This window comes from Pristis pectinata, chromosome 9, assembly GCF_009764475.1.
Source record: "Pristis pectinata isolate sPriPec2 chromosome 9, sPriPec2.1.pri, whole genome shotgun sequence".
NCBI classification, from domain to species: Eukaryota; Metazoa; Chordata; class Chondrichthyes; order Rhinopristiformes; family Pristidae; genus Pristis; species Pristis pectinata.
This window is the reverse complement of record NC_067413.1, coordinates 26,397,901-26,419,270: the sequence shown is the minus strand read 5'-3', so window position 1 is coordinate 26,419,270 and position 21,370 is coordinate 26,397,901. Positions and strand designations below refer to the sequence as shown.

The following is a 21,370-nucleotide window of genomic DNA, read 5'->3' as shown; positions in this document are numbered from 1 at the left end:
AAGGAGGGGAGAGAGAGGGAGGGGGGACAGGGGGAGAGGGAGGAGGGGAGAGAGAGAAGGAGGGGGGAGAGAGAGAGAGAAGGGGGAGAGAGAGAGAGAAGGGGGAGAGAGAGAGAAGGGGGGAGAGAGAGAGAAGGGGGAGAGAGAGAGAAGGGGGAGAGAGAGAGAAGGGGGAGAGAGAGAGAAGGGGGAGAGAGAGAGAAGGGGGAGAGAGAGAGAAGGGGGAGAGAGAGAGAAGGGGGAGAGAGAGAGAGAAGGGGGGAGAGTTAGAAGGGGGGAGGGAGAGAGAAGGGGGAGAGAGAGAGAAGGGGGAAGAGAGAGAGAGAAGGGGGAAGAGAGAGAGAGAAGGGGGAAGAGAGAGAGAGAAGGGGGAAGAGAGAGAGAGAAGGGGGAAGAGAGAGAGAGAAGGGGGAAGAGAGAGAGGAAAGAGAGAGAGAAGGGGGAAGAGAGAGAGGGAAGAGAGAGAGAGAAGGGGGAAGAGAGAGAGAAGGGGGAAGAGAGAGAGAGAAGGGGGAAGAGAGAGAGAGAAGGGGGAAGAGAGAGAGAGAAGGGGGAAGAGAGAGAGAGAAGGGGGAAGAGAGAGAGAGAAGGGGGAAGAGAGAGAGAAGGGGGAAGAGAGAGAGAAGGGGGAAGAGAGAGAGAGAAGGGGGAAGAGAGAGAGAAGGGGAAGAGAGAGAGAAGGGGGAAGAGAGAGAGAGAAGGGGGAAGAGAGAGAGGGAAGAGAGAGAGAGAAGAGGGAAGAGAGAGAGAGAAGGGGGAGAGAGAGAGAAGGGGGAAGAGAGAGAGAGAAGGGGGAAGAGAGAGAGAGAAGGGGGAAGAGAGAGAGAGAAGGGGGAAGAGAGAGAGAGAAGGGGGAAGAGAGAGAGGGAAGAGAGAGAGAAGGGGGAAGAGAGAGAGAGAAGGGGGAAGAGAGAGAGAAGGGGGAAGAGAGAGAGAGAAGGGGGAAGAGAGAGAGAGAAGGGGGAAGAGAGAGAGAGAAGGGGGAAGAGAGAGAGAGAAGGGGGAAGAGAGAGAGAGAAGGGGGGAGTTAACGAATGTTGGCCTGATGTCAGTGGTATGGAAATGTCGAAATTTATAAGGAAGGATGCAAGAATAAATGCCTTGAAAAAAGTATTTGGATTAAGTAGAGCCAAGATAGATTTATGAAAGGAAAATTATGTTCGACTAATCTGCTGGAGATCTTTGAGGATGTGACAAGTAGTGCACATAATAGGGAACCATGAGACGTAGTGTATTTGGATGTTCAGAAGGCATTTGATAAGGACCCAGACATCAAGTTGTTCAACAACACTAGAGCTCATGGAATGGATTGAGAAAAGGTTATCTGACAGAAAGCAGAAAAGGGGAATAAATAGATTATTCTTAGGTTAGCAGGCTGTGACCAGTAGGAAGCCATAGGAATCCGTACTTGGACCCTCAGCTTTTCACAATTTATATCAATGATTTGGCAGAGGGGACCAAATGTCATTTTGGTATTGGTATTGGTTTATTATTGTCACTTGTACCGAGGTATAGTGAAAAACTTGTCTTGCATACCGATCGTACAGATCAATTCATTACACAGTGCACTGAGGTAGTACAAGGTAAAAACAATAACAATATACAAAGTGTCACAGCTACAGGGAAGTGCATTGCAGGTAGACAATAATGTGCAATACTAAACTAGGTGGGATTGAGAGTATGGAGGAAGATGCAATGATGTTTCAAGGGGATATGGACAAGCTGAGCGAGTGGCCAAGAACATGGCAGACGGGATACATTGTGGAAAAATGTGAATTTATTCAGTTTGATGTACACAACAGAAAAGCAGAATATTAAATGATGAGAGATCAGGTAGTATTAATGCTGCTGAAGGCCAGCATGTGGGTGCAGCAAGTGATTAACGGGTGGCAGAGAGAACTTTGGCCTTTATTGCAAGAGGAGAGATCTCAACAAAAGGTACAAAATTCTTAAAGGGCTTGGCAGGCTAGATTAAGTGAAGATGTTTCCCCTAGATGAAGAATCTAGGGCCAAGGGCTTAAGGGGAAGGAGAATAAAGGGTAGACCCTTTGTAACAGAGATGAAGAAATTTCTTCACTCACGAGTGGTGAACCTTTGGAAGTTACGATTCAAGACGTGGAGACAGAGTGTGTTCATTCAAAACCCAGATCTGGGGAAACATTTCCTGCTGTGAACCCCAAGTATACCCCTCATAATTTTATACACCTCAATTAGCCAAGGGTGTGATAGAGCTGGAGAGGGTGCAGAGGAGATTCATCAGGATGTTGTCTGAGATGGAGCATTTCAATTATGAAGAGAGACTAATACAATTTTCCCTGGAGTAGGAAGTTAAGAGGGAATACAATTGAGGTATATAAAGTTATGAGGGGTATAAAGAGGGTAGACTGCAGGAAACATTTCCTCATCTCAGAGGTAGATAAAACTAGAGGACATAGATTTAGGATAGAGGGGCAAAAGATTTAGTGGAGATCTGAAGGGATCTTTTTCATCCAGGGAATGGCAAGTACCTGCAATACACTACCTGAGAGAGTGGTGGGAGCAAAGTTGTTGACAGCATTTAAGAAGTGTCCAGATGAACCCTTAAATTGTCCAGGCATAGAAGGCTGCAGGCCAACTGCTGGAAGATGGGATTAATACAGATTGCTGCCCACTGGTCAGCATGGACACGGTGGACTGAATGGCCTATTTCTATGCTGTATGACTCTACGATTTTAAGTAGTGTCAGACCAAGCAGAAAAACCTCATGGCCTACTCCTGCTCTTATTTCTTCTGTTCAGTTCTATGGGTTCTGAGGTGGTTGATGAGACCAATGTGCAATCTGTCACAAGTGGGGCAAGTACTTGTCGATGGAGCAAGTAGTTTGAAAGGTATTTCACTCCTTCCATCATTTTTACTTGGCTTCCTTGTGCTTGAAGTTCACAGTGCCATCCCAGATACTCCACCTCATTTCTGAGCAGTCACAAGCCAGGGATACTCATGAGTTGATGAGCATTATCTTTTTGTTCTCAATATTTTGAGAACATCCTTGAAGTATTTTCTCTGTCTTCCTGGTATCCCTTGCCTTGGCAGAACTTGGAGTAAGGCTTTGGGAATAAGCTGCCAGGCATGCAGATGGCGTGGCCTGCCTATCAAAGTTAGTTGAGTGCAATTAAGATTCTTGAAACTGGGGATGTTGGCCTGGGAGAGCATATTGATTTTGATTTATTTATTCTGCCAATGGATTGAACAGCAACTTTGTGGCGATAATACTGGACCAGTTATTCAATCCCTGAACTAATTGATCAATATTAAGGGAATAAAGGGATAAGGGGTTAGTGCATTTTATGTTCTCAAGTTAACATACTATCACTTTGTTTCGTGACTCTGAATTCAGCTCCAAAAGTACATGAACAGATTAACAGATTCCTTCCAATAGAGGACACGAGTGAAACCTGCTGACCATGCTAGTATGGCCTATACACAAATCCAATCCCACACTGACAAGGTCAATCTCATACATTTGGAGATGAGATTCCCATCAGTTGTATCAAATGGTTAGTGTGCTGCACGGCAGTGACCCAACAACACCCAAAAGCAGCAAGGCATGGGCAATATATGCCAATCTTACCAATGGAAGTATTAAATAAATATTGATCCTGCATTCTGTTAGGAACAATCGACGCCTATGGGACTAGGTTTGTGGGAGGATGCTTGGGGCTCATAATGGGAGAGCTGAAGCCACCTTTGGGACTATCTAATAAATCTTCGAACTATTTCTGTGTTCTCAAGTCAGAGATGGAGTCAGTCACCTCCAGCTGTACCCTGTTGCTATGCCACCCAGAACATCACAGAGGAAAACTGTGTAAACACATGGGCAAGGGAGCTGTAACCAATACATCCAAAAACTTTCAAAGCAGCCTCTGTAATGTGGTTTGCAGATATATTTCAATAATTATTGTACAATGCAAACATGACACAGGCAAACTGTAGATTTTCATACAGTAAATCAGAAATATAGCAAAGATATAATGCCTGCTTCCCTTTACAAACCCTTTCTCTAAACAGAGTCTGTAGACAATTACCCTGAAAGTGCTTGACATTCTAGTCCCTCTATTACTGTAATCAACAGTTGATCTTAAAGACCACACAAACAAAAAAAAATGGCAGCACATGTATAATTCCATTTTAACATCAGTGCTATAATTTGCAGAATGACCCCATCTGGCAAGAATTCTATTTCTTTCATCGGTCTGGCAGGGCACTTTTTAAGAGAATGGCGTACAAGTCAGGGGTGTCCAAATTTTTATTTTTGTGAGCTGCATACTATAGTCTCTCTTGGGTCACAAAATAAGAATCAGAAAATAAAAAACTGAACTAAAAGAACATGCATAAAATCAGTCTCCCTGAAGCTTACCGGAAGACTGATGTGTTTTTTGTAGTTCACAAAATCCAATATCCACACAAGTTAGACTTAACTTGTCTCAATTTGTAGTGCTGCCTCAGATTGCAAGAGGACATGTAAAAACATAGCCAGAAAGCACGGGATCATGGACTGGAGACCCATGGCCAGTTATCCAGGGCCCATAGACTTGGAAGTTCCAAGCCAGATAAATGGATCTGTAGACAGGAGGTGAGACCAGATAGCTAGTGATGAAGCACTGGAGCTTGTGGCTAAATAGCAAAGGATCACAGACTGGATACTCATAGCCACAACTAGGGAATGATAGATAGAAACACAAGCAACTTGGGCACCATGAACTGAGGACTGAGAGCCAGATATTCAAGGGTGATGGACTGGTGAGACATAACCAGATGGTCAGGGATTGTGAACCAGAGATTTATGGCCACATTACTTGGAACCAAGTTACAAAGAGCAAATAGCAAATGGCCGTGAAGTAGAAACGTAGTCAGATAATCAAGAATCAAGTAGCAGAGATATTATCACATGGCCAAGGACTAATGAGTGGGAACCCTTAGCCAGATAGTTATGGACATGGACTAGGCACTTCTTATCAGATAGCCAGCAACCATAGATAGAAGATTCAAAACCAGATAACCAGGGCCCAAAGGAAGGAGTTTACAGCCAGCTCTCCATAATAGACTGATGGACCTAATGCCAGACAGCCAAGGTTTCTGGTTTGGGAAAGCTCAACATAAACAATGGTTCAAAATTTTGAGATGTAAGACTACCAAGCCAGATACCATGAGCAATACACGCATGACCAAAAACTATGTACTCAGGATTCATGACCCGATAGCAGAGTAGACCAGGCGTAAATAGCCAGATGGCCAGGAACTATGAGTTAGCACTTCACCGCCTGATATCCAGCAAACCTAAGTTGCAGACTGACAGCCAAAAAGCCATTGCCTGTGAACCAGAGAGCTAAACCAGATTGGCAGAGACTATAGTATTACAGCCAAATAGCCACAGACCATGGACCGATGTATCACAGTCAGATAGCCTGGACCAAGGATTAGACAGAAAGACAAGGAACCACTGGATCACAGTTGTAAATCCCTTGAACTGACTAAAATTGTAAGGGTGAGCATCTTTACAATTCTTTTTACAAAAATAAACTTTGAAAAGGGTATACAACATGGGAACCTGGTGGTGTGGGATTCCTTTCAACTCATACACTTGGCTTCTAATCCCTCCCAAGCAGTATGTAATCTCTCTCTTGGCTGGCTAGCTTCTGTGTGAAACAAGACTGAATAGTTTACAGCTGCAGGTGCAAGTCCTCAATGAACCACACTCATACATTCCAATCTTATACACTGAAGCTACATCATCATTAAGGCACAGGAGGAGGCACTTTAGCCCATCAAGTCCTTCCAGCTTTCCTTCAAGCAATCCAACTGGTTCTCTTCCTCCATTCTATCCACATGCCCTACAAGTTTATTCCCTCAAGTGTCCATCCAATTTCCTTAAGAAATTATTGAACATCTCTATTCCCACCATCCTCAGTGTGTGTTCCAGGTCATTACCACTTGGTTAAAAAGATCTTCTTCACATCTCCTGTATAATTTGCCCAAAACCTTAAATCTCTCTATTGTCTAATCTTTGTACCATATAGTGGAACAGCTAACATTTAGATTGTCAGTAGATGCAAGTCATCTTTATATTTATTTTGTCTTTCTCTACCTGCTCTCTTCTTTATTTCATTCAAGCAGTGCCTAAAAGCGCAAGTGGTGAGGGATCCAAAATTACTTTAGTTTTTTTTTCCCCTCTTTCACTTCCTTCTCCCACACCTTGTGTGTGTGGAGGGTGGGGTCAGCAGGAACAATTGATCCTCATTCTCCACCTAACAGCCTGTTCCATACCACTTAGGAACAGACTTCGCACATTGCTGCATACGGGTAAGCACCAAAATGGGTAAACAATCATCTCAAATATCAATTAAAGTGCTTCATTATATATAGAATTCCACTGCTTGATTTGGAAGCAGCCAAGAAATGGGAATGAGGGCCAGTTCAGTCAACCCCAATATCCATATTACAGCAAACATATCCCTGTAAACAGTGCCAGCACAATATACATTGTTGAGGAATCCAATCCATTGCATAATTTCAGTACATCCTATTGTGCATTAGAATTAATATCAACAATGCAGCTAGTGGTTATGAAAGAGATTATTTAAAGTTATTCAGGAGATTCTACTAAATATTGCATGCCAATGGATAGGACTTTCACTCTCCAAAATGGCCCATTTATACTAACTAAAGTGCAAAATTTTTTCTGGATTTTATCAAGGACTAAATGGTGCACCAGTCCATTGGTGCTGCTTTTTTCTTTATATCATTGAAGCAAAGCTGCATGCATTCTCAGTGCTGACCACATACAAAGAGTACTATAGAGGATAATTATGATGAAAGGGAGAATATATTAACTAACATTGCTTTATATTCAGATATGAATATTATGCTTATAATCTGTAAATCTCATATGGATTGCAATCTAGTAAAGCTTTCTCAAATTCATGCTGCATTTTCAGTTAACAATTGCTAGAAATAGACAGGAAATCAATTCTATAGAGGAATACCAACTCCCCAAAGGAACAAAGAAAAACACACACACCTCTCAATACTTGACCAAAATTCCAGTTGATCACTATTCAAACGTCCAAACTAATTTTGAGAGATTGCTAGAATCAGAGGTTGACACAGTTTTGACACACTGGCCCTGGATGTTATAAGCATACCAAGTAAATACTACAGTGTTTATTTAGCATATTGGCACTAAAACATTATATACTTGAAGGAATGTCTTTTAAACTTTTTCTTAATGCCTGGGTGATATGCTCAATTCCTCATAAATTGCTTCACTTAGTACTGTTACCAGTGAAACCACAGTTGTAATCACCAGTGCTTCACCTCAATGTTTGTGACCCTAAAATTCTTCTAATCACAACCCAAATTAGATAGGACAAAAATCAGTAATTGTACTATGGGTTTCATTTCCCCCCCACAACAAGCAGAATGCAAGTTCATAGAATGAAAATGTCATCACTGTCCATGTATTGAAATCCCATTGACATTATGTTCATGTTAACTTTGTGTTGCATTATCTTTATACTTCCAATAAGCTATTGAGACTTGAAAAAGCCTTGAGCCCGCTAAGACCAACCCAGATTGATTTGTTGGGTTTTGTTTCTGTGGAGAGCAGCAAGCTATGCAGGGACTAATTACATCCACCAGGATGGCCAACAGATGGAATTCATCCAATATGGGAGCCATTATACCTTGAAACAAAGCCATGGCTTTAAAAACTCATTTACCCAAGGTCCTTTCCCAATATAATTAGATCTCAAGGCTGGTTACTATCTTTCCCTTTGAAATACACCTCTATTCTCAGACCCTCCATCTTTCCTCCACCAAATGCCTAATATCCCAATTCTCTTCAGTTGCTTTGATACTGCCCTAACAATGACGCAGTCAAGCATGGCCTCTGAGCCATGAGCAAAAGGAATTACCATATAATTGCAAGTCTGAAATTGGAGGCCAGCTCCATAATAACCTTACAAAAATGCTTTGGGTCTCACTAGAAAGAAAAAAACTTCTCATTCACATGCTGTTTGTCCCACTGTATTATTGGCACATTCTATTGGCATCTAGCAGGTGAGATTGACCAGGCAAAACCTGAGAAGAAAGCAACACCGTGACAGTGGAATTTGCCTGAGCATTAAACTGCAGGACATGCTAACAGCCATGGAGTGTCAACTGTAAATCTACAAGCAGACAGATTAGCTATCTCAAGGAGCACTTTGATCCATATTTTTCAGAAAAAAAGCAGCTTGCATAATGCTAAAAAGATTCTTACAGTCAATTATGATTCTAAACAAGCTACATTTTACAGGATGCAGAAAGAACAGCATCTAAATGTGTAAATATCTCGCAAGCTTTCCTATCATTTTAGCTAGTCTTTAATAATTTTTTTGAAATGACTATTAAACTGACAAGAGCATTTTTCTGGCATCTCTTTGGATGTTGATGTGTCATTGGCAAGACCTCTTGAAGGCAAGACAACAGAACATCACAGAGGCCACAGGTTGTTGCAACAGTTTACATGAATTTGTCAACAGTCCTATGCCAGGTATAAAGAAACATGGCTTTAGGAACTGGGTGAAAACAGGTGTACATCGCACAACACTGATCACCATCCAGAAGCAACTTTGAAGCATTCTTTCCATTTGTTGAAATTCTGATGAAGAGAGGGTCACAATGAATGTGACTCAGCTCTATACCACTTGGTCACACAATTCCTACAAAAGTTTCCGTATTCGTCTGTGACTGGTATTTATCCGGGACGTTGCTTGGTCTGTTGAAGAACCAATGACGTCTAGCACTTCATTCTGGCGTTCCAGCTCAGCCTCCGTGTCCAGCGCGATACTCTTCAGCTTCCGTAGAATCTAAAATAAAAGCAGGATGAAAGCAAGTCATTCCTCAGGCGCATTAATACATATGTACAGTCTCACACTGGTATTGACTGTGTTTGTTCATCCACTTCATAACATGCTAGAGCTGAAGCCTTGCATTAGCGTACTACATTTCAGGAGAAAGTAATTCCAAAATGCAGGGCCTTGACAGCTTGAAGCCAAGGAGAAAGAAGATTCAGAAATATAATGGGTGCAAACCAGAACATAGGCTTTATGGAGGTCTAAATCTGGAATTTATTGGTATTGGTTTATTATTGTCACTTGCACCAAGGTACAGTGAAAAACTTGTCTTACAAACCAATCTTACAGGTCAATTCATTACACAGTGCAGTTACATCAAGTTAGTACAGAGTGCATTGATGTAGTACAGGTAAAAAAAATAACAGTGCAGAGTAAAGTGTCACAGCTACAGAGAAAGTGCAGTGCAATAAGGTGCAAGGTCACAACAAGGTAGATTGCGAGGTCATGAGGTCATAGTCCATCTCATTGTATAAGGGAACTGTTCAATAGTCTTATCACAGTGGGGTAGAAGCTGTCCTTAAGTCTGGTGGTACGTGCCCTCAGGCACCTGTATCTTCTACCCAATGGAAGAGTAGAGAAGAGAGAATGTCCCGGGTCGGTGGGGTCTTTGATTATGCTGGCTGCTTCACCAAGACAACAAGAGTCCAAGGAGGGGAGACTGGTGTCCGTGATGCGCTGGGCTGTGTCCACAACTCTCTGCAGCTTCTTGCGGTCTTGGGCAGAGCAGTTGCCATACCAAGCCGTGATACATCCTGATAGGATGCTTTCTATGATGCATCAGTAAACGTTGGTGAGAGTCAAAGGGAACAAACCAAATTTCTTTAGCCTCCTGAGAAAGTAGAGGTGCCGGTGAGTTTTCTTGGCCATGGCATCCACGTGGCTTGTCCAGGACAGGTTGTTAGACAGGACTTGGATAAAGAACATCCATCCACCAGGAAACCATGCCGCAGTGAAAAAGAATGTTTCTAGGGATGGTGGAAACTCGAAGAACAATTTGATGACTCAGTACTGTGTACTTGTCACAATGCTGGGTTGCCTGTTGGGGTACAACCAGCTGGTTTTACCAATTTCATTTTTGTGTGCAGAAGCTTCTTTTCCAAGCTATGGTTTTCAATGCAACAAGTTGCGATTGCTGTGAAGGAGTACATGTGTTATGATGTTTTAAATTGCATTGGAAATTGTTTCAGTGGACAACTTCCAAGCATGCACTGGCAAGATGTATGAGCTAGGTAATGAGAGCTAGGTAATGTTAGAGTTCTGGAGGAGTACAAGGCTAAAAGGAAGGAATTTAAGAAAGAGATTAGGAGAGCCAGAAGGGGACATGAGAAGACCTTGGCGGGCAGGATCAAGGAAAACCCCAAGGCATTCTACAAGTATGTGAAGAGTAAGAGGATGAAATGCAAAAGGATAGAGCCTGTCAAGTGCAGCAGTGGGAAAGTGTGTATGGATCCGGAAGAAATAGCGGAGGTACTTAATGAATACTTTACGTCAGTATTCACCATGGAAGAAGATCTGGGGGATTGTAGTGGGGACTTGCAGTGGCCTGAAAAGCTTGAGCATGTAGATATTAGAAAAGAGGTGGTGCTGAAATTTTGGAAAGCATCAAGTTAGATAAGTCGCTGGGACCGGATGAGATGTACCCCAGGTTGCTGTGGGAGGCGAGGGAGGAGATTGCGGAACCTCTGACGATGATCTTTGTGTCGTCCATGGAGACGGGAGAGGTTCCGGAAGATTGGAGGGTTGCGGATGTTGTTCCCTTATTCAAGAGGGGGAGTAGGGATAGCCCAGGAAATTATAGACCGGTGAGTCTTACCTCAGTGGTTGGTTAGCTGATGGAGAAGATCCTGAGAGGCAGGATTTATTAACATTTGGAGAGGTATAATACGATTAGGAATAGTCAGCATGGCTTTAAGAGCAGGTCCTGCCTTACGAGCCTGATTGAATTTTTTGAGGATGTGACTAAGCACATTGATGAAGGGAGAGCAGCAGATGTAGTGTATATGGATTTCAGCAAGGTGTTTGATAAGGTACCCCATGCGAGGCTTATGGAGAAGGTGAAGAGACATGGGATCCAAGGGGACATTGCAGTGTGGATCCAGAACTGGCTGGCCCACAGAAGGCAAAGAGCGGTTGTTGAGGGGTCGTATTCTGAGTGGAGGTCGGTGACCAGTGGTGTACCTCAGGGATCTGTACTGGGACCCCTACTATTTGTGATTTTTATAAATGACCTGGATGAGGAAGTGGAGGGGTGGGTTAGTAAGTTTGCGGATGACATGAAGGTTGGGGGTGTTGTGTATAGTTTGGAGGGCTGTCAGAGGTTAGAGAGGGACATAGATAGGACACAGAGTTGGGCTGAGAAGTGGCAGATGCAGTTCAACCCAGATAAGTGTGAAGTGGTTCATTTTGGTAGGTCAAATATGTTGGCGGAATATAGTCTTAATGGTAGGACTCTTGGCAGTGTGGAGGATCAGAGGGATCTTGTGGTCCAAGTCCACAGGATGCTCAAAGTGGCGGCGCAGGTTGACTCTGTGGTTAAGAAGGCAAATGGTGTATTGTCCTTCATCAATCAGGGAATTGAATTTAGGAGCCGTGAGGAATTGTCACAGCCCTATAGGTCGCTGGTCAGACCCCACTTGGAGTATTGTGCTCAGTTCTGATCGCCTCACTACAGGAAAGATGTGGAAGCCATGGAGAGGGTGCAGAGGAGATTTACAAGGATGCTGCCTGGAATGCGGAGCATGCCTTATGAAAGTAGGTTGAGGGAACTCGGCCTTTTCTCCTTGGAGAGACGGAGGATGAGGGGGGACCTGACTGAGGTGTATAAGGTGATGAGAGGTATTGATAGGGTAGATAGTCAGAGGCTTTTCCCCAGGGCTGAATTGGTGGCCACAAGAGGACATAGGTTTAAGGTGCTGGGGAGTAGATATAGAGGAGATGTCAGGGGTAAGTTTTTTTTTACTCAGAGTGGTGAGTGCGTGGAATGGGCTGCCAGAAACGGTGGTGGAGGCTGATACGATAGGGTCTTTCAAGAGACTGTTAGATAGGTATATGGAGCTGAGTAAAATAAAGGGCTATGGGTAAGCCTAGTAATTTCTAGGGTAGGAACATGTTCGGCACAGCTTTGTGGGCCAAAGGGCCTGAATTGTGCTGTAATTGTTCTATGTTCTATGAAAATAAGATACAGGTGGAGTTCTTTTGTTGTTTGTTGTCAAATTCAAGAATGTTGATTTTTTTGCAACAATTCATTTAAATCCAAATGAAGGTTAGGATCTTTCAAGTAAATGAACTGGAATTCAATTCCAGATTGAATTTGGCTTCTAGCGTAATTTCTACAGACACAGAGAAACATACTGGTAGGCAGGTCAGCATTTTATGCCAGTATTAGGACTGTGACAAATGGCAGAATCCACTGACATTCTGTTTACCAGAATGGAGTGAAATAGTATAGTTGTACGAAGTTTGACCAGACAACTTACATGTTTCAAATGCATGTCAAACCAATTATGGAGTCCTGTCACGAGGTCAAACATGACCCAATGGCAGCAATGATCTTTTAACAACAATAGAGATGGACACATAGGTTTTCAGTGGTGCTGGCCAAAGCACTTGGTTAATTTCTGTGCACATTCAGATATTGGTAAAGCAACTTAGGCAAGTACTTGACGTTTCTCCTCTGGACAATATTCCTTTGACACAGCAATATTTTGAAGGTTTAAATAGGACCACAGGATTTGAGCATGTGATTTCTGGTGACAAGGCAATAAAATACTAAGAGTTGCTGCATTCCTTCAGGGCCATCCTTCAGATAAAATTCAAAACCAAAACTTGTTTCTGCTCAATCAATTCAATTTAAGATCTTTGAGATTGTGGTGGGTCAGATCCAGAATGATCCAAGCATTGTCAAAAATTATCTAATTCTACTCTAAGAACTTAATGATGATCTATAACATTAAGTTTGTCTGTATTCACCTCATCAAGACAATTCTATATTTTAAAACGTCAATTAAGTCTCCTGTTAGCCTTCTTTATTCCACCAAATGTTGAAAAGCACTGTCTTAGTGAGAATTATGTTAGCACCTTCAGAATAACAGGAGCCTCTTCATTTCACTCTGTTAGGCTTTTACTCAGGAGCACTGGTGCAGGAAGTTCTATATATCAATGTTGGCACATTTTAAAATTCTGAAGCAAAATAAAACAAAGTAGAAGCTCTACTTTTGAGTATCCAACCCTCAGGAGGAGAAGGGGAAGGCAAAATGGATGAAAACATCTGTTTCAAATATTTTTTTTGTAAGTGAGCAACTGTTGTTGCCATCAACAGTAATAGTTGGTCTGGCAGAGACGTTGTGCCTCAAATGGGGCAACAGAAGTAGACACCTAATGATAGGAGAGAAAAGAGAAATGATAGAATAATGTTGCAAGGAGGCCATTCAGCACAATGTGTCTGTGTCAATCCTGGGGATGGAGGAAATCATCCAATTCATCCCTCTTACCTTGCAAATTTCTGTTCAATTCTCCTTTGAAAGTTATTTGTGAATATGCTTCTACTATGCATTCAAGCAGTCTATCTACACCACAACAAATGATTGTGTAATAAAAATATAAATCAAATTGCATTGACTCTTTCACCAGCCACCTTGAATCTGTCCTTCTCAGAGACACAAGGAAGGGGAAAAAAAGTGTGATCAAAGAAAACTAATTGCATCGATACCTCTTCCCACATTCTAACTGATCTGTATGTTTAAAAGCGCCAATGCAGCCACTTTTTGGGTCGAAGATGCCATACTTCTGTTGTGGACCCAAAAGTTAAAATCATGACTTGTATGTCATCATGTAGCAAATCTAGGATGGAAACACATTTCTGATGGCTGCTATATTTTAGAAAGATACTCTACAATCTCTCCTAATTGACAGAGTCAAATGGTTCTGCGAGGATAAAATAGGCCACATATAGTGGTTGATACTGCTTCCTACATGCCCTTTGAAGCTGTCACTGATTGAAGGTTAATGTGCATTGTACATCTAGATGAATGCAATCTACACTGCAATTTAGGGAGACATTTTTAAGCCACTTGGAGTAGGCAGATGAGGAGGGCCCTTGTGATGACTTTCCCTGTGGAAGATTGCAGTAGCCACTACATTCAAATGTATCTTTCTTTTTAAATACAAAAAGGTGGATACATTTAAGGCTTCTCTGTGATCCCTTAGCATGTCCTTTTCTTCCCAGATGTGCAAGGTGAGGCTCTAGTTCTATGACCCACAGGTAGAATAGCAAATCTTATTTTAACAGATCTGCAGCACAAGGTGAAACTTTCACCACACTACAAGATCAACAGAATCAATACATATCTTGTGCATTCTTGAGACTTCTACCAAATTGTCCAACTTGCAGTTTGTTGCATGAAACCTCCATTCTGCACAGTTATTGCTTTGCTGTGTCCCTTTCATGATTTTACCTCCAATGTTGTTCTTTTACATTTTAGGACATACTGTTTTAAATAGCCAAATACTCATCAGATCCCACCCTCTCCTGTCAAGCACCTTCTCCAGCATCTACTTTCAGTACCTAATAAGTTTAAACAAAGAGGTAATACTTCCACATGACACTTTTTAGTTGTTGAGACACATGACACTTTTTAGTTGTTGAGATGTGATTTTTACTGGAGGGACTGAAAAGCAGGTGTTTATTTTTGAGATCTCGTTAAATATGATACTGTAGCTTTAACTTTACAACTGTGGTATTATAGAATTGAAGAGGACAAGCTCGGCACTGAGATCTGGACACATAATTCCAAAAACATGACAACTTTCATAATGCTTTTGTCACTTTGCATGGGGAAGAACTTCCTGAAATCTAGCTTACTTTAAATCAAGTTTACTTTACAAGAGTTTGGTTTTTCAGCAGATCCGCTAACAGAATGCATTTGGAGCCCTCTAGTGTCTGGTTTTATCAACAATTTCCCTCACAGAAATTGATAAATTTAGAAATAAAACTGAGAAATAAAGCACACAAAGAACCAGATGAAAAAAAGCTGAAGAACAAACTAGCATCTTCTGAATCTACCCAAGAGGGCAGTGTTTTACTTACCCTTTTGCCCAATATTTTTTTCACATTATCAACCACCATTTGTAGCATCTAGGTTCTCTGTATGACAATAGTGTGGTGTTAACAAACCCACCAGCACTCCGGGTCTCCAATAAAGAGGGCTGTCTGTTCTAATAGCACCTCCAGAGTAACTCTGGAAGCTTCTATATTGTTGCAATCCTGAAAGCCTTCAACGATCTGACACTGTAACTAGAGAGGTAATAGCCTTAAAGCAATAATTTACACACATTACAAATACTACCCTGCTCTTTTTTAACATAAAAATAGTTGCACAGATACATTTAACAAGTTTACAGATTCAGAGACACCACACCATCTTCTCGCTCTCTAGGACCTTCTCAGCAGCATGTCTGATCTCTCTCCAACATCCATATTGACTGGCCATCCACTTCAGGATTTACTATGATCACTGCTCGCTCTCAATCACTATTCCTCTGCAACTTCCTCAAATTCTCCAGTGACATCCTCTTCTAAAATATCTTGCGACTTACTACCTGGTTTGTCATGCTTGGAGTTTGTGAATCATGTTAAAATAACAAATGATCTGCATGAACTTTCCTGAACTTTCAAGCGACCAAATAATTCTTGGCTCCGTGTACCTTGATGATTTTCCCTAAATCCCATCTGAATGTCTGTGCTTGGCCTAAGAGGTCTAAGTACTCACAATCGAGACACTCTTTCAACTGGTCTTGGTGGGAGTTGGAGCCATTCTCCCTTCCAAGATTGGGTGCACCAGGATAAACCTTGTTCTGAGTCAACAATACATCAACATGTTATCTGGGGCATACCCAGTGGTGGAGTGGGCCACTGTCCTATACATCTGTAGAAGGAATGCAATTGTGTTCTGCTGAAGAGCAATAGTCAATATCATAGTCATATAGTGAAAGTGATGCAGTCCATTTTAATCACTGAGATAATGAAAGATGTCCTGAAGCACCAGGTCCAAGAAAACCTGGAAGATCATAGGGACTGATATTACTCCACATGATCATTTTGTGTATGCATACTAACTTTGAGTACTTCCTGTCAAATAGGTTTTGTTCACCTGGTCCATATTGAGACATAATTCTGGGACAAGTCACGCATGCTAAAACCTTTGCCCTTGCTATCTGTGTCTACAGATCCTGGAACAAGGGCATGAGCAAAGGTTTTATCACCTGCTGTTCTATTCAGAGTGAAATTAGTCACCACAGAGATGGACAGTCTTGTCAGTCTATGGATCTATGGCTATCGGTGTCACTCACTCTGCTACATCTTCATCAGCCCTTTAATGTTCTATAGTTCATACTCTAGACTTAATAACATTTAGTATTTTGCCAGATGTGGAGTGGGCACTGTGCCCCTCAATGTCACTGCAGAAACCCTTGACAACAGGTGTGTATTGCACCAGAATCTTCTCCATACCAGAACATGTGGTAATGAGATGACATTGTGTACAGTTGAGTTCACAAGCCTTCAACCATTCTGTCCAGCACTGGATTATAGATGTGGTTTTCCATGATCATTGGCAATCTGATTTCCTGACTTTTATGAAGACCAGTGCCCATCATCTGCTTTAAGGTCTTCAGAACCTTACTCAAAAATGCGCATAGTACCACACTGCTACTGATTAATGGAATCTTGCTGAATCTCTGACTGTATATGCAGTCATCCCTACATTCATTTCCAGATATTGGCCAATATCTGATAGTGGTCTAAGATATTCTTCTTGACACCAAGCATAAACACAGTATAAAATCATATTTTATGGTCTACATTTCTTTCAATATTGTGCAGAATATTCCTCTGTGACTGTTTCATAATTTTACTTCCTTGCTGTTTGAATACCGCTCGACTGCTTCAATCTGTACTCAATGTCTTTTGTCTGCCTTTGCAAACTCATAGTTATGTTCCCATTTTTAGTTACAATTGAAACAGCAAGGCGTCCTTAAAGGACACAACTGAGCTGAATAGTTGCCCTGACCACAACAACCACCTTTCCTCAAGGATTCACCTTGGTCCACTTGTATTTCTCAACCATGCTCCCCTTTAGCAGCATCATCCAAAAGAAAGTTGACAGTTTCCACCTGTAAGCTGATGACACCCCTTCAAAGCCTCTAAATTATGACAAATAAGCATACATTTTCATCAATTAAATATTAAGGATTAAAGCTATGATCTTTGGTCCCCATCACAAATTAAGTTTTCTCTCATTAGCAATTACTGACTCTGAACTAGGGTCATTTGCAACTTTGGTGTCATCTGACCATAAGCTGAGTTGTGAATCTCTTATTCATGCTAACTCCAAGATCTATCTTGACCACATCCCCCCATGTATCATCTTACCACTCCATTTTTGCTTCAGTTCATCTGCTACTGAAATTTTCATTGATGTCCTCGTAACAAGAACTCTGGATGTTACATTTATTCCAACCCTTGAAAAGCTGGCCTTTTCAATAAATTACTATTCTTGTCCTGACTTTCACCAAGTGCCATTTACCCAACAGCCCATGCTTGCTGACATACACATGTGTCTAGTTAGGCATATAGTTTTAAGATCCTCCTATTATTTTACCCTTCCTCATTCCCAGATCTTCGCCAACCCTACAAATGTTCAAGATATCTACCTTCTATCTAATGCTTCTTTGATTTTTTTGCTCTAACATTAGCAGGCTAGCCTTCTGCTGCCAAGTCCTATTTCACTCTCAAATCCTCTCCATTTCTTTTCTTCCTTTTCCTTCTTGAAGATTCTCCTTAAAAACTCTCTTTTTGATCAAGCTTATGATCATCTGCAAGTAAACAGAAAATACTAGAATCACTCAGGTTAGACAGCACCTGTGGAAAGAAAAAGACCCTTCAAGTCAAAGACCTTTCTGCCTGACCTGCTGGGCATTTCCAGCATTTTCTATTTTTTTCCAGATTGCCAGCATCCGCAATTTTTCCCCAATTCTTTTATCATCCATCCTTGTAGTGTTGCGTAACTAAACATTTTTGTTAGTGCTCCTGTTAAGCTTCTTGGGAGTTTCCTTTCTAAGTTAAATGATGGTTGAAGGGGAAAATTGAAACATAAAAGGGTTAACCTACAATCATAAATCAGCAGTAGTGTATGACTGCTATTTTCAATTACATGCAGAGTTGACAGAACCCGTGAGGATTGAATTAACAGAACTCACTGGTATAAGAAACAAGAGTGGCTTAGTAGTACAGCAGATATTCCTGCTGCCTCACATCTCCAGTGACCTAGGTTCAATCTTGATCTCAGATGCCGTCCATGTGGAGTTTGTATGTTCTTCCTGTGACTGCATGGTTTCCTCCAGGTGCTCCAGTTTCCTTTCACATCCCAAAGACATGCTGGTTGGTAGGTTAACTGGCTACTATAAATTACACTTACTGTTTGCAAGTGGTAGGAGAATCAGGGTGGAGTTGATGGGCAGTTTCAAGTTGCTGGGAAGTAAGTGGAGAAATAGGTTTGTTCTGAGAGTGGGCATAGATTTGATGGGCTGAGCAACCTTCATCCATGCCATAAGAAACATAATAATTAAGAAATTTTAATAATGACAGTAGAGTATCTAACTGCACCAGACCTGAGATATTGCAGCTTTACACAAAATCTTAGTTATCCATTACTTCACGAACCAGCACTCTGGAGTTAAGAGCACTTCAAAGAGAGCATCTGAGCAAATCCTACAGGAATATCCAAACTAAAACTAGGGCAACACTGAGGGAGCACCCATGCTGACATCGGGGAAGCGTCGTAGGAGCAGGCAGACAGACAAAGATCAACGTAGCACCGAAGGACACATGGGCATCCCCTGCCGCTGCACATCTCTCATACCTTTTTTCTTGACTACTGGTTAATACTAATTGCCAAATCATTGTTGAGTACTGCAGAATACCCATTTCCCTTATTCTACAACCTTACGTTTTCATAATCAATAATATTAAACCCTTGGTCAACCAGCATACAAGAATGTCCCCTCTTTCCCATGGATACCGGATAGTAAAGCTTTTACTGTATAAGAATATATCTAGAGATAACCGGGTAGCTTCCATAGTAATGAAGATAACTCCAAATGTGCCCTCAAACAAGGTCTCCATTACATTCAGTGATTTGCTTAGATCAGCAGCATTATCTAGTTGATGAGTCCTGGTCGTGAGACCACTTAGAGAAAGGGTCTTCAAATGAGTTGATCAAACAGGGACCAAGGTTTTAGTAACAACTGATCACGCATTCTCTCTGCCCGATTGCCTCAATGCCAATAACTGAACATGTGTATACTGGGTAAAGATACTGTACCTTACCTCCAAATCTGTACAAAAGTGCTATGCTTTACACAGTAGATGTGTTTGGACCACAGAAAGGTACTCAGGCCCCTCTCCCCCCTGTACTTGTAAGGCTGACCAAATAAATAAATCTACTTGACCTGAGAATGGACATGTGCAAGTGATTCTTTGCTCCACAATAATGGTGATGTCACCCAAGAATACACTTGCACTTTTAAGACAACATCAACCACATCCCATACTTGGCAGCACTCCCACACTTGAGTCAGAAAGTCGTAAGTACAATTCTCACTCCAGAGTCAGAGTCTCCAGTGCTGCACTGCTGACACTTAAGTGAGAAGTTAAATGGAATCTACTTGTACTTTAGGATGAATATAAAAATATTCCACAGCAGTAATTGAAACACAGGAGAATTCTGGCCAATATTTACCCCTCAAACAGCATTATCAAAAGCAGTAAACTCACAGCTGATTTTGACATTCTTGTTGGAAGTTAATGGGCTGCAGCTATAATTCAGTTATTCATTGACTATAAATTGCTTTGGAAGGGCTAAGGTCCAAGTACAATTAAATACAAGTTAATTCTCTCATGCAAGCCAACAGGACTCAGCAGAGGAGAGATATACAAAGAAATTAAATTGCTCTCAGGTGCTAATCTAATACAGCAGCAGAGAGCACACCGAGTTATCAGTCTTCAGTAAGCATAATAACTGGAGGGTACAACTTGAGAACAGAGGAATGCAAGAAATGAGCAGGACCAAGCAATTATAGCCCCTCGATGCCTATTCCATCATTCAATATCATGGCTGATCTTTTATCTCAATGCCATTTTCACACACTGACTACATATCTTTACCTCTCATTGTCTTGGTGTAGCAGCCAGCATAATCAAAGACCCCACCCACCCAGGACATTCTCTCTTCTCTCCTCTTCCATCAGGTAGATGATACAGGAGGGTGAGGGCATGTACCGCCTGACTTCAGGACAGCTTCTACCCCACTGTGATAAGACTATTGAATGGTTCCCTTATACAATGAGATGGACTATGACCTCAGGATCTACCTTGTTGAGACCTTGCACCCTATTGCACTGCACTCTGTAGCTGTGACACTTTACTCTGTACTGTTATTGTTTATACCTGTACTATGTCAATGCACTCTATACTAACTCAATGTAACTGCACTGTGTAATGAATTGACCTGTACGATAGATTTGTAAGACAAGCTTTTCACTGTACCTCAGTACAAGTGACAATAATAAACCAATATCTTGATTCTCTTAATATCCAAAAATCTAACATCATATCTCAAATATATTCAGCAACTGAGCCTCCACAGCCATCTTGAGTGGAGTATGCCAAAAATTTACAACCCTCTGGGTGAAGCTTCTCTTCCTCTCAGACCTGAATGGCAGACCCAGTACCTTGTGACTGTGAACCTTCATTCTAGACAACCTAATCAAGAGAAACACCATTCCCAAGTCTACCCTGTGAGCTTGCATTAGAATTTTATAGGTTTTAATGAGATCATTGCTCATACTTCAAAACTAGACAGTGAAGGCCCAGTCTGCTTAATCTCTCCTCATGGGACAATACCCAAATCTCCCAAAAACACCACTCCTCCCCACCGCCCCCCCAAACAAATCCTAGGAATTAACCTGGTGATACTTTGGTACACCTACCTTATCGTAAAAATATCCTTCCTTAGGCAGAGTGACTAGACCTGTACACAATGTTCCAGGTGCAGTCTCACAAGGGCGTATATAATTGCAGTAAAATGTTTATTCTTGTACTCAAATTCCTCTTGCAATGAAAGATGAACCTTTTGCCTTCCTCAATGTTTGCTGTCTTTCATTTACCATGTCCCTCTGGACACCAACATCTTTCAATCTCTCATCATTTAAAGAAATACTCCATGTTTCTATTTTTTCCACCAAAATGGAAGACCTCATTTTTCATATTTCACCAATCACGGCCCATGACCTCACCCTACTATCCAGCTTTGCATCTCTGATCCAGGATCTATTACACATGATCCCTGCATCCAGATTATTGATATAGGTTGTCAACAGCT

At 41.7% G+C, this 21,370-nt stretch overlaps 1 protein-coding gene across 3 annotated transcripts in view; it reads right to left on the bottom strand.

Annotated features, from left to right (window-relative positions):
* Window positions 1-3,902: 3,902 nt before the first annotated feature.
* snap47 (synaptosome associated protein 47) overlaps window positions 3,903-21,370 on the bottom strand; it is a 30,574-nt gene continuing 13,106 nt past the window's right edge. For all 3 annotated transcript variants that reach the window (XM_052023793.1, XM_052023794.1, XM_052023792.1), the window contains one exon: window positions 3,903-8,885. In XM_052023793.1, the coding sequence (XP_051879753.1) occupies window positions 8,739-8,885 (147 nt within the window). In that variant the 3' untranslated portion in view covers window positions 3,903-8,738. The remainder of the gene's footprint in view (window positions 8,886-21,370) is intronic.